Source organism: Eumetopias jubatus, unplaced genomic scaffold (assembly GCF_037043125.1).
Source record: "Eumetopias jubatus isolate StellerSeaLion01/CBP00866 unplaced genomic scaffold, mEumJub1_p1.0 scaffold_2, whole genome shotgun sequence".
Lineage (NCBI taxonomy): Eukaryota > Metazoa > Chordata > Mammalia > Carnivora > Otariidae > Eumetopias > Eumetopias jubatus.
This window is the reverse complement of record NW_028274808.1, coordinates 201,103,663-201,116,982: the sequence shown is the minus strand read 5'-3', so window position 1 is coordinate 201,116,982 and position 13,320 is coordinate 201,103,663. Positions and strand designations below refer to the sequence as shown.

Below are 13,320 nucleotides of genomic sequence, written 5' to 3'. Positions count from 1 at the left end.
CGGGCGCGGTGAGGGGCTCAGGCAAGAGCCCAGCCCTGACCTGCCCTCTGAGCTCATGCCCAGGCTCGCTCCGGTCCCGCCCCGCATCGGCCGCGCAGCCCCATCACTTAGCAGTTGACTTGCTGGCAGTCATTACGCCTAATCTGTTTTTCAAGAGTCTAATTAATTCCAAGTCCGTCTCTATTTTTAACCCACTCAATCATCCTTGTTTTTCCTTCCAGGGATGTGACGTGGTGGAGGGTTCGCGCTCTTTGCACTGTGGGGGGGACAACTGTCCCAGGGACGGATGCCTGCAGCAGTGAGGCCTGCACCCAGCGTCCCGCCCCAGAAGGGCTCTGGCAGGAAGGGCAGCGACGGGCCTGTCCCGATGGGGCAGACAGAAGCCCAGGGCCCCACAGCTGCCAGAGAGAGGTCATGGGTAGGCCCCGCCCCGCCCATCACCCCATCCTGAAACTGGTCTTCTGCCAAGCCCCAGGAAGAACCAGCAACGGGGCGGGGTGGGGGCAGGCCAGGAAATGGCTCCTCCACGTCTGGGGTCACTGAGTGGCCAGTCCGCCCAGGCAGCACAGTCCTTTCCGCTCACATCCCCTTTACCTTCGAAGGTGCCGGCTCAGGCCTTGTTCCCCGGGGCACCCCCAACCACCCCACTGCCTGCACCAGAACCCGAGGCTACAGATCACACACTGGAAAGGGACGCACACCCTTCCAGGTCGTGGAGGCCAGAAGATACCCGAGCAGGGCTGATCCCAGGCACAGAGGGCCCGGCCGGACTTGGTCGGCTAGAGGGAAAGCCGACTGGGAGACGCGTGCACACAGCACATCAGAAGAGCCCGCCCCACGCCTCTGGGGAAGGTTTCCACGTGATGGAGGCCTCGCCACCCACCACATGCTTCTGGAGGAAGCTCTGTCTGTGCAGCCATGTGCTGCCCTCCCCTGGGCTGGCCACGGAGGCGGGGTCGAGGTCCACAGGGTCTCAGACAGAGATCCCAAACAGTTCCCTCCGTCTGGGGAGGAGGGTCGATGGGGCCCAGGGGCCCGACACCCCTGAGGCTGGTTTCCAACCCCGGCAGTGGGCAGAAGAGCTAGGGGGGACCATGACGGGGCGGCAGCACACAGGAAGGCAAGGCATCCATCCGCTGGAAAAGGAGCCAGGCCAGAACCAAGCTCAGTCAGAGGTGACTCCAGAGGCCGGAGTCGTCCAGAGTCTGTCAGCTTGGGACAGAGTCCCACCACAGTGCTCCAAGTCACCCTGCCCGGTGGTCACACCACCCATGTGGAGTGGTAAACGAGGCCTGGAAACAGTGAAATCTGGTGATGCGACGGGGAGGTAAAGTCAAGGTTGGTTACAGCAAGATGGCAAGGAGCAGTGAGTAACAATCCTGAGCCACGGCTGAGTAATAACCGGTGAGGAATGGCAGGTGATGAAAACAAATAACAATGAGGAAGACGCGGAGTAACAAGAAGGAACAATGTTCTGTGGCCTCAGCCCCTCCCCCAGAAGCCACCTGAGCAGGCGACCATTGTCAGCCCATTCTGCAGCTGACAAAACGGAGGCTCGGGGAGGCTGAGGTCAAGCATCCAGCCACAGGTGCCCTCCCTCCCCTGGACCCAGCCTCCCACTGCATCTGCAGGTGTGGGGGAACAGGTCCTCTGGTACCACTACCCGAACAGGTGAGTGCTATCAGAGGTGAGGTATCACATCAGGTGAGACTTGCTAGCAGTTTCCCCCTGCAAGGACGGAGCGCTTGGTCAGAGCACACGTCACCTGTTTGGAGCAGAGGCTCAGAAGCCTGTGCCGAGAACAGCCCTTCCAGATTCTCACCATTTGACCCACAACGACAGCCAGGGAGGCCCACCAACTGCATGAGGGAGAGGCAGGGGGGACCGTCAGCCAGACTCTGAAATGCAGCTGGGGAACTCAATACTGCAGAGCAGGCCTCCAGAGCAGGGCAGGCAACGAGGCGGCCTGAAGCCAGACTGGAGTGACCCTGCCTGTGCGTCAGGGTGGCCATCAGTCCCAACGGTCAGAGACAGTCTCAGAAGGCAGAACCACCCGGACCTCCGAAACTGGGTCAGAGTTAGTGCTGAAACAAAGAAAGAAGCCACAGCACATGAGCCGGATGCCCTGGCCTTGGGGTGAAGAGGGATGGAAAGTGCACAACCAACCAGAGAAAAAAAGGGAAAGTGAGAACCGCAAGGTTTCTCTAGAATTTTCATAGATGTAATTACGCAAAACAAAATGAAAGGCTTCTATAAATCAAAAGACACCAACACGTGGAATCAGGGGGCAAGGAGCACGTGGGGTAAATCTGTCCAGAGCAGACGCGCCAGGTAGAAGGAACGCTTTCAAGTCAGCAAACAAGTCATGAAAACCCAGTCAGAAAACAGGCAGAAGACGGGAGCGGTCGCTCTGCACACGGAGGAAGAAGTACCCGGGGGACCAATCGTCAGAGGGAAGCCAACGACAGCAACCAGGGCTTTGTGTTTTGCCTCTCAAGGCTCAGGGGGAGGGGGCACCCCGCTGTGATAAATCGATAAATCGGCACATGTCTGGAGAGCAATCTGACTGTACGTGGCGGTAGGTGGTACCTTTGCCGTGGTGACCCTACCGAGAATTGGCTCTAAAGATACAACCACAGGGGCAGACACAGAACCCTAAGGGAGAGAGGGGCCACAAGGCTAACCTAACAGAAAAACACACAAAAATGGGAAAATGTAGAATGAACTAGATATGTCCTTGTGTCCTAAGGATACAGTAGAATTCAATGGAAATAGTGTTTTTCAAGCGCTTTACAGAGAAATGATCATAATATGTAGTGAAAAAAATAAAACTGCTCATAGGATTCTGGGTGATTTTTATTTCCTTCTGTTGTTCTTCTTACGTTTTCAAAGTTTCTACGATGAACGGGGACCACGTTTATAGTAAGAAAAAAGAGAGCCCACAGTATTTTTCAAAGAAGGCAGCAGGATGGAAACACTCTAGTCAAATGTCCGCAGAAAGGACAAAAAGATGTGAGGCAGGCCGAGCCTCCACGCTGTAGACAAGTGGCTTATTCGGGCTTCAAGAGCATGGAAGGTTCTGGAACAGTGAGGTAAGTCTGGATAGGGAATGACAAGCTTTAAAAAAAATGCTAACTTTCCCTTTAAAAAGATCCTAACTTTTCCTGAAAAGGCAGGAGAGAAGCCAGTAAAAAAAGCCGAAGGACACGTGGTTCTAGAACATTCTTTCCAGGACTCTTCAGGGGGCCATGTCTCAGCACCCCGGCGACAGCACTGATGGAATTGGTCTGTGGTGCAGCGGGTTGAATGTAGGGCCTGGGGGAATGCCCCAGAAGGTGCTTCTCTGGCCCAGACCCTCCAGCCAGCCTGGCAGAGAGCCCAGTGCCTGGTCCTTCCACCTGGCTTCTGCTTGACCAGGAAAATTCACTCCCTGTGTCCTCAGGACAAGCAGAGCCTCTGTCACAGCTCCGTGCACTTCCTGCCTGGGCCAGCTCTGTGTGGCTCGCAGAGGTGTGAGGCTGTGCCTGAGTGACCTCCTCGAGGGACCACGGGACCGAGAGCTCACGAGCACAGCTCCATGCCCGCTGCTCACTCCCCCCACCACCGCCGGTCCCCGGGGCTGCAGAGGCACCTGCGGGAGGTGGACAGGAGGCTGCAGGCCAGCCACCTCTCCGGGCGGTCTGAGCCGAGGCAGACACCAGCCTCCCCGTCTGCAGGCTGCCCCTGCACTCGAGCCCCACGGTCTCCATCGTGAAGCCTCGAGACATCATGAGGACAGCAACACCCGACTTTCGGGAATCTCCCTGCTGGAATCTGGGTAAACTTTCCGCCTGTGTGAGGTTGGTCTTTTGTGTCTGTCCATGTTAGCGGTACCACTGCTCTGTCACCTCCGCATTACTATTAGATCACGCTCCGTGAGGTCAGCTTGTGACGTGAGGGAACGGTGCTCCTGTCATATTTGCGGCTGGTGGACCACGGGCTCCATCTGCTGACACCTGGCTGACCTGATTCCGGCTGCCCCTGGCGCCAGGGGGTGGGGGGGCACCGCTCTCCAAGGCCCTGGCCCAGACGCGTGACTGTCCTGATCACCAGCCACCTGCCACATTCTTCCCTCCTCAGGCCCTCTGCACCTTCTGGATAAAGCTTCCCGGGAAGATGGGACTGTCTCAAGGCCACGGTGGGGCTTCTCTTTCCTCTGCTCAGCTCAGCTTCAGCATTTGAGCGAAGCTGGATGGGGCCCGGGAAGCCGTCTTCATGAGGCAAACGAGCGGTGTCCACCATGGAAAATGTCAGCAAAGCAGGAGACAGAGTAGGTGTCCACCGGCTGGACCAGAAAAGGGGGGGGCAGGTCAAAAACTGAAAAACCCACACACCCTGTGGAAGAATTTCTGATGATTTCCTATCATCCTTGCAGAAAGATGATTCACTTACCAATAATCAACCCTGTGCGGCGGGCCCTGAGGAAGAAAGCCGTCCAGCACGTTGTGACGATAATTCATTCCTCCGGACGCCACTGAGCTTGCATCTCAAAAACAGCTTTATCGGAAAGAGGAGAAGACGTTTGCACCGTCTGTAACAGCCGAGTCCGGCACAACCCCGAGGCCAGCAGCAAGACCTGTCTGAGGGTGCGCTGGCTCAGCCACATGTGGCTGGATGGGAAGGTAAGCACACCTCTAGAAGCCATGATGGCCAGGCCTCCAAGCTAGAAGGCCAGGAGAGCAGGGCGGACGAGAGTGTTTGCAGGGTGAGGCCTTGGGGGTAGGGGGGAGAATGCATGTGTGTACATCTTTGCTTTTATTTTTAAAATTGAAAGGCAAACTGTAAAAAACTTTAATACTGTTACCTTTAGGAAGAGCAAGGTGAAGAGATAAACTTCTCTGGATACACTGTAGTTTATAGATTTAATGGTAACCAAGCAAATATTTGAGATAATTATACAATTAAATGTCAATGACCATCTCTACACATCTTGTGCTAAATGGGGTAAAATGACCTACTGTAACACTGGGGGCTTAGTCGCGTGCTCAAAGGACAAAGGAGCCAGTTAACCAACTCTGGGGCCGCAATGAGCGCTGGCAAGGATGTAGAGAACGCGGGGCCCAGCGCATGATCGGCGGGAGCATGCACCGTGGAGGCTCCGGGAAACAGCTGACAGCCCCTCAAAAAGCTGCAGCGTCAGCGTATGATCCACCAAGTCTCCTCCTGCATCTACACCCAGAAGAAAGAAAACCTCTGACCACACAGGAGTGTGGACGCAATTCTGCAGAGCAGCGTCATTCATGACAGCCGACGTACAAACGACACCCGCCCACCGGCGGATGAACGGATAGACAGACCGTGGCCCGTCTGTCCAGCGGAATATTATTCAGCCACAAAAAGGAAGAAGCACCACCGACGTTTGCCCCAACACTGACGAGCCTTGGAGACATCACGCTCAGGGAACGGAGACAGGCATCAAAGCTCACATACCGTGTGATGCTGTGCATGGAACTGTCCAGAAGAGGCAAATCCACGGAGAGGGACAGTAAGTTAGTGGTCGTCTGGGGCTCAGGGAGGGGTGGGGAGTGACTGCAGACCCCACGCGGAGCTGCCTGGGGGACGTGGAATGGTGGCCCTGACACCCGTGAGGTCCTGGCCAGCCCCTGTCGCACTCTCTTCCAGCCTGAACTCCCCCCCCCCCGTCCTCCCACCTCCTGCCAGCAGAGCCAGCAGGCAGGGCCCCAGTGAGAGGGCCAGGGGCTGTGACAATACAACAGTCGCATGTGAGCCCAGCACCCCCTTCCCAACGCTGAGGACATAGCAGGCACATGGCGGGCGTGGGGGCAACGCTCACTGAATGTGCTTCATCAGGATATGTCCAGGGTGGGGGGAGCAAGGGAAGGGAGAGTGGCCTTGAGTCAAAAGAGGTTTGCAGATGCCAGGGCCCTGCAGACCCACGCCCCCCGCCCCAGCCCACCTTTCCTTGTCCCTTGCCTCTGGAGGAGAGCATAGGAGACCCCCTGGGGAGGGCGGGGCGGGGAGAGAACAGAGTCCTGGGGGCACTGCCTGAGAACATAGCCAGGGCGGCCCCAGGGTGGTCCCAGGATCCCAGCACGGCCCCCAGGGGCTCCATGCCCACTGCTGAGCATCCACACAACTAACTGCAGCCCCACGGGAGCTAAGCAGCCGTGCGGGTCAGGTGGGCGCTGGGCCAAGGCCACCACAGTGATCAGAGTGGAAAGCATGCTCAGGGGTGGCCGCTGCCCAGTCCCTGCCCCCACCCCGCCCCCGGACAGACATGGATCACCTGGGGCCAGGATGGGCCACGGTGGTGAAAGGGGGTGGGCAGAGGGCTTGGCGCTGTGCCCACATCACCTGAGAGGTGCCTGTAACATCAGAAGGAGGGTGGGGTCAGGGACTCACTGGGGGACATTTCTCCGCTGGACTGGGCGACCAGGCTGACATACGCTGCTTAACTCCCCGCAGCGTAGGTGTCCCACACCGGCCACGTCCCCCCACCCCCACACCTGAGAGCCCCATGGGAACGAGCCCTGAGCGCAAAGAGAGGAATCCAGGCGCGGGCTGAGACGGCTCTTACCTGGAGCCCGACAGGCACTGAGGCTCCTCCTCGGCCGCCTCTCCCTGCTGACTTTGCACCCTGGCCTTCGAGGGCTGCCCCTTGTCCTGCAGTCCAGCCTGAGGCTCCCTTGTGGGACCCGTGCCATTGCCCGCTCCAGGTGACCCGTCTGCTGTGTCCAGCTGAGGCCCCGAGGTGTGTGTCAGGCACTTGGAAATGGGGGCGTCCTCTGAGGGCAGTGCCTCCAGCACAGGCCGGGCCTCCTCCAGTCTCTGGGCTGAGCCCTTGGCGCTGGCCTTGGCGGAGCCGAGGTCAGAGGTGCTGATGACGCTTCCCGGGCCACACTTGTCCCGCAGACTCTGGGCGGCAGGGTCCTCCCTGCCGCCCCCACAGCCCCCGCAGCACACACAGGAGTTAAGGAGGCAGCTGGTGGCCGCAGTGCTGAGTTTGTGGGAGCCACCGTCTGTCCCCTCGGCCACAGGCTCCGACAGGGAGACACCGTCCCTGGAGGCCTCTGTGGCAGTGACGGCAGAGCCCACGGTGGGCGTCGACTTGGGGTTGAAGATGACGGTGGCTGAGAGCTTCATGCCCCCGGTCCGGTGGGCGATCATCTCGGCCGTCTCCGCAGCGTCCACGCCCCCCTCCCAGCCGTCCAGGTGCGGCTGCCCGTCCAGGCAGCTGCAGGAGTTGGGGCCCAGCGCCCACATCTTGTCGTGAGGGACGTCGTTGTTATTGCTCAGGTCCCCCTCCTCCACCTCTCTGCACCCCCCGCCCTGCCCTCTCTCCTGGGGGTCAGCACTGGCACTGCCCGCCCACCCGGACAGGCCGCCCGGGGCCTCTGCGGCCCCCTCCACGTCATCCATGAAGAACACCCTTCCTTCCTCCTCGTCACTGCCCGGCCGCAGCCGTGCACTGCCTGGGGACGCCTCCCCACGGGGGCTGCCCTCCACCCCTGGCCGGCGTGCGGGGGACTGGCAGGCACTGGGCGGGGAGAGGAGGGACGACATCTCGTCCCCTGCCCTGTGGACCATGCGGTTGAGCTGCTCCAGCTCCTGGTCGTCGTACTGCATGGAGCAGGCCAGCTCCGCCTCCGGGTTCTTGGCCTTGGCTGAGAGCAGCTCCTCGGCGGGTAGGGGTGAGGGGAAGGCCGGTGCCAGGGCTGGGGGCACCTGGGTGTCTGCCCGGATGGGGAACTCCACGTCTTGGGAAATGCAGAGGTTCCTTTCCAGTGTGTGAAGCTCGTCCTCGGTCAGGGTCTGCAGCAAATCCCTACAGGGGTCAAGACAAAAACCACGGGTGAGGGTCCCAAAGGCCACACCAGCCCCCTGGCTGAGAGCAGACGGACACAGCGTGCTTGACAACTGCATCCACAGGGAAGCAACAAGGTGTCTATGGGGATCCTCCCGAGCCACAGGTCGGACGGCGGCCATGGGGACGGATGACTGCCTTCCTGCGATGGTTTCTTTCTCAAAAGTGAGGCTCTAACAACTCTTGTGGAAAACAAGAAGGCCCTGGTTCTTAGGGATGCGATCATCGTGTTAAGAAAACAAATTAGGAGTGAAAACAAAATGTTGGTTCTCATACATATAGGCTCTCACTCCACACATGTTCTCGAGTGCCCTTTCTGTGCCAGACGGGAAGACGTGCAGGCACAGCTCAGGCCTGTCGCACACTTGGGGCTACGTTGGAAGACGCAGGTAATAAACACCGTTTCTGTGAATGATGACTTCATCACAACAGCAGCTACAACAAAAGAAAATGCCTACCGGCAGGAGGGCACATCAACACATCCGACATAGTCTGGGGAGGCTTCCTGGAGGAAGGGGCACCGAGCCAGTGACCTGAAGGGAGTTAATGTGGCCTGGGATGCGTCTAGAGCAGCTCTACACGGATGCACCTTGCTCTCTGCCAGTGTAGGTCTGAGTCCAGATTAAAGACTCCCGTGCAGTCTTGGAAATGCACGGAAAAGTGTACTTCCCGGAAACACGCAGCCTGTGACTCTTCATAAACTGAGCACGCCCATGCGGACAGCACCCAGATCCAATGGCAGGCGGTGAACCAGGTTCACAGGCCCTCACGTGCCTCCCTGCTCACTCCCTGCCATCCCCCCCACTCTGACTTCCAAAGACTAAGGTGGTCTTGCCTCTTGTCACTCCCTGCATAAATGGGAATGTGCTGTCCACACTCTCTAGAGGCAGATTTTGTTTGGCAATATCACATTTGTATAGAGCCGCCAGGGGAAACGCAGGATGGCCAGTTAAATTTGAGTTTCAGATAAACAACAAATTCTTCTTAAGCATATGAATATTTTTTAGAATAAGAATGTCCCAAATGGGGAGCATGTGGAACATTCTTGCACTAAGCAAGTGCTCACTGTTTCTCTGAAATTCAAATTCAGAGGGTTCTGCTGGTTTTGTCTTGCTGGATCTGACAACCCTACTTGGTGATGGTTGTCGATGGTCCAGTCTCATGGGTAAGAATCTGCTCCACACTTGTTGGGCTCTGGCTGCCCACCCTCTCGGAGCGCCTCCCTGGGGGACACATCTGCGCCTTGCTGCGGGGCTCACACTGTGCACCCGGGACATTCCCTTGCGGCTCTCAGGCCTGCTCACCGGCACCCCCAGGCGCTCCTGCCGTTTTTCACTTTAAACTGCTCAGCCTGCTGAGTGATGAAGTGCGCACCAGCGTGCACGCTTGGCAGCCCTTCGATGTACCCTCCGTGAGGCCTTTTCAGGGCTTCTGCCCATTTTTAGTTGGGTTATCACTCTTGTTCTTACGGATTGACAGGAGTTCCTTATGTTTGGGATTAGAGTTCTTTGATGGATCTGTTCCCCAACACTGGGGCTTTACTTCTTTCTTTTTTTAAAAGATTTTATTTATTTACTTGACAGACAGAGACACAGCGAGAGAGGGAACACAAGCAGGGGGAGTGGGAGAGGGAGAAGCAGGCTCCCCACTGATCACGGAGCCCGACATGGGGCTCGACATGGGGCTCGTTCTCAGGACCCTGAGATCATGACCTGAGCCGAAGGCAGATGCTTAACAACTGAGCCATCCAGGTGCCCCCTTTTTTTTCTGTCCTATTTAAGCAATCTGCCTACTCCAAGGTTACAAAGATGTTCCTGCTGCTTTCCTCGGCAATCTTCATTGTTTTACTTTCCACGTGTGTATCTGTGATCTATCCGGAGTTGATTCTTGTGTACGATTATGGTAAAGATCCAGACCCGTTTTTCCTTACATGGATATTTGCTGACTCGGCCCATTTATTGGAAAACAGCAACCATCCCCCACTGCTCTGCCGTAGTCTCCTTTGTCATAAATCAGGGGGCCGTGGACGTGTTGGTCTGTTTCTAGGCTCTGTCCCGTTGACGGGGTCGGAAGCTGCTCCCGGCCCAGCACGGCTGTCGGCTTTGCTACAGCAGAAATGCACACGTATTCATAAGCGTGGTCAGACCAGCGTCATTTGGAAAGAATCAAAGCCCAGCATGGGTAGAGTGGGTAAATAATGTTCTTTTTCTCCAGCGATCTTCTTCTTTTTGGCTAGTTTAGGTCCCTTGCATTTCCACATGAATTTGAGAATTAGTTTGTCAATTTCTACCAAAAGAGACAAAAACCTCCTGAGATTCTGACTGAGACTGCACAGAATTCACAGATTGATCTGAGGATAACGGACATCTCTGCAATGTTAAGTTCTCCACTCCTTGAATATGGAATCACTCTCTCTCTACGTCTTTAACATTTCATGCCAGTAATGTTTCATAACTTTCAATGGAGGCCTTAGACAACTGCAGACTTATGCTTAAGCAGCTGATATTTACTGACATTATTGCAGACGATATTTAAATTTTTTATTATGATAAAACAACTATGACGTGAAATTTACCATCTTAACCATTTTAAGTGACAATTCAGTGGCACCAAGTACATTCACAGCCTAGCGCCACCATCACCACCATCCGCTCCTAGAACACATTCATCTTGTAAACCTGAAACTCTGTCCCCATAAACACTACCGGCACACTTCACCCCCACCCCCCACCCCCGCCCGACACCCACACCTGCTCTCTGTCGCCACGATTCTGACTAGTCTAGGTCCCTCTTTAATTGGAATCACACATAATTTGTCTTTTCATGGCGGCTTAGTTCACCAAGGTTCCTCCATGTGGTGGCAGGTGGCAGGAGTGCCTTCCTTTTTATGCCGGATAACATTCCATTGTGTGAGGGGCCACATTTTGCTTATCCACTCATAGCCATCAGTGGACACTCGCTTGCTTCCACACCTTAGCTGTTGTGAATAATGCTTCTTGGAACACTGCTATCCACACATCTCTCTGAGACACTACTTTCAGCTCTTTTGGGAATATACCCAGATGTGGAATTGCTGGGTCATCTTAGAGTTCTATTTTTCATTTTTTTAAAGATTTTATTTATTTATTTGACACACAGAGAGAGATAGCTAGAGAGGGAACACAAGCAGGGCGAGTGGGAGAGGGAGAAGCAGGCCTTCCACCGAGCAGGAGCCCGATGCGGGGCTCCATCCCAGGACCCTGGGACCATGACCTGAGCCGAAGGCAGACGCTCAACGACTGAGCCGCCCAGGTGCCCCTCTATTTTTCATTTTTTGAGGAACCTCCACAGTGTTTGCCCACAGCGGCAGCGCCATTTTGCACTCCCACCAACGGGGCACAGGATTCTAATTTCTCCACATTCTTGCCAATACATAGTATTTGTTGTTGTTATTTGTTTTGTGGTTGTTATTTGTTATTTGTGGTTGTTATTTGTTCTTTGGCTTCCTCCCATCCTACCAGGAGGGAGGAAGAATTTCATTGTGCTTTTGATCTGCGTGCCGCTGACAGTTAATGATGCTGAGCACCTTTTAATGTGCTTGTTGGCCATTCACACATCTTCTTTGGAGAAATGTCTTTTCAAATCCTTTGCCCTTTGGAATCGGGTTGTTTGGTTTTTCTTGGTGAGTTTTAGGAGTTCTCTATAGATTCTGGGTATTGATCCCTTATCAGGTATAAGATGTGAGAATATTTTCTCCAACCTGTGGGCTGCCTCTTTACTCTGTTGAGAGTGTCTCGTGATGCACAAAATTTTAAAACTTTCAAGTCCAATTTGTCTATTTTTTCTTTTGTCGCCTGTGTCTTCGGTGTCCTGTCCAAGGAATCATTTCCAAAACACAACGTTGGACAAGAGCACTTGTCCAACATGGTCTTGTAAGAGTTTTATTGTCTCAGGTCTCACGTTTCTGTCCTGAGTCCACTTTGAGTTAATTTTTGTGTACGGTGTGACAGAGGATTCAACTTCATGTGTGTGTGTGTGTGTGTGTGTGCATCTCTCTCTCTTATCAGATTAAGGAAATCCCCATTGATATTTTCATCATAAAATAGGTACTGAATTTTTCAAATTCTCACACTGCAATTTCAAAGTGATTTGGTTTTTCTTCCTCTTTTAAAAAATTTTTGTAGCAAAACGTTGATCTTATTTTCAAACGTTAACGATGCCATGTGTAATCTGAACTCCACAAGACATGGCAAGGATCGTGCTGCACAATGCACACTTATTCACGTCCACCCACACAGACTTCTGCAGTCTCTCCTGCATTTCCACATTTGTATCTGGGCGTTTGCCTTTGCCTGAAGAACTCCAATTAGCTCTTCTCTGTGGGCAGGCCGCTGCTGTATCTCTTCAGCCTCTGCTTTTCAGTAACACCATTTCGCCTTCATGGTGGACAGATGTCTTCTTCCAGCACTTGAAATGACATCATTCCATTGCCTTCGGGCTCCCATTGTTTGTTTCTCAGGAGACAGCTGTCAGTTTTACGTTCTTTTCCCAGAAATATGTCCTTTTTCTCTGGCTGTGTTTAAGATTTTTTCCCTTTGTTTTCAACAATTTTACTACGATATACCCAAGTGTGCTTGTATTTATCTTCCTTGTAGTTCTTGAGCCTCCTGGGTCTGCGGGCAGAGATTTCTCTTCAGTTTTGAAAAATTCCTTCCTTCCTTTTTTTTTTAAGATTTTATTTTTTTTAAGTGATCTCTACACCCAGCGTGAGGCTCAGACTCACAGCCCTGAGATCAAGAGTCGCATGCCCCCTACCCCGACTGAGCCAGCAGGTGCCCCGCTTCCTTCCTCTGATTCCAATCACGTACGTCAGACCTCAGAGCATGTCACACCTGTCTCTGATGCTCTGGACCGCTCCCCTGCCCACGTCCCAGCACCCGGTGCCCCCCCCCATCCCCACGCACTGGCCCTTCCCCATAAGACACCCCGTCTGCGCCCAGCCCCCTGCTCTTCCGTCCACCATCTCTCCTCATTCATCATCAGATGACCAGGGAGGACAGCAGCAATGGCCTCTAGGCCCAGGGTCGCAGTTTGCCCGGAATGCCAACAGATGGGCCCGGGTGCGAGGCAAGCAGCCGCAGCTATCTCTTGGATGAGCCATGGTCTAGACCAAGCACCCGTCACAGGACCCAGGCTGTGCCTTGCCCCCCCCCCCCCAGGGCCAGTGACTCTCCGAGGACCACCCTGCTGGGCACTGTCTGCTGTCTGGATTCACAGTACTTGGGCTCCTCATGGGGCCAAGGGCAGCTTGGAGCAGGGGACTCTCCAGCTCTCTACAAGAACTGGCACCAGGAAAGGAAAGCCGGCCTTGGGCTGCCCTGGGCTGGGCAGTCCTGCTAGACCCAGGAAGTCCGTGCAAGAGTCCACGGGGTCATCAGCTCCACCAAAGGCACGGAAGGGAGCTTCCAGAGACCAGA

At 54.9% G+C, this 13,320-nt stretch overlaps 1 protein-coding gene across 1 annotated transcript in view; it reads right to left on the bottom strand.

Moving 5' to 3' along the window:
* The window catches only part of ZFYVE28 (zinc finger FYVE-type containing 28), a 109,402-nt gene that overhangs the window by 18,389 nt on the left and 77,693 nt on the right, over positions 1-13,320 (bottom strand). Inside the window, exon 8 of the mRNA XM_088021263.1 lies at positions 6,578-7,825. Within this exon, the coding sequence (XP_087877389.1) occupies positions 6,578-7,825 (1,248 nt within the window). The remainder of the gene's footprint in view (positions 1-6,577; positions 7,826-13,320) is intronic.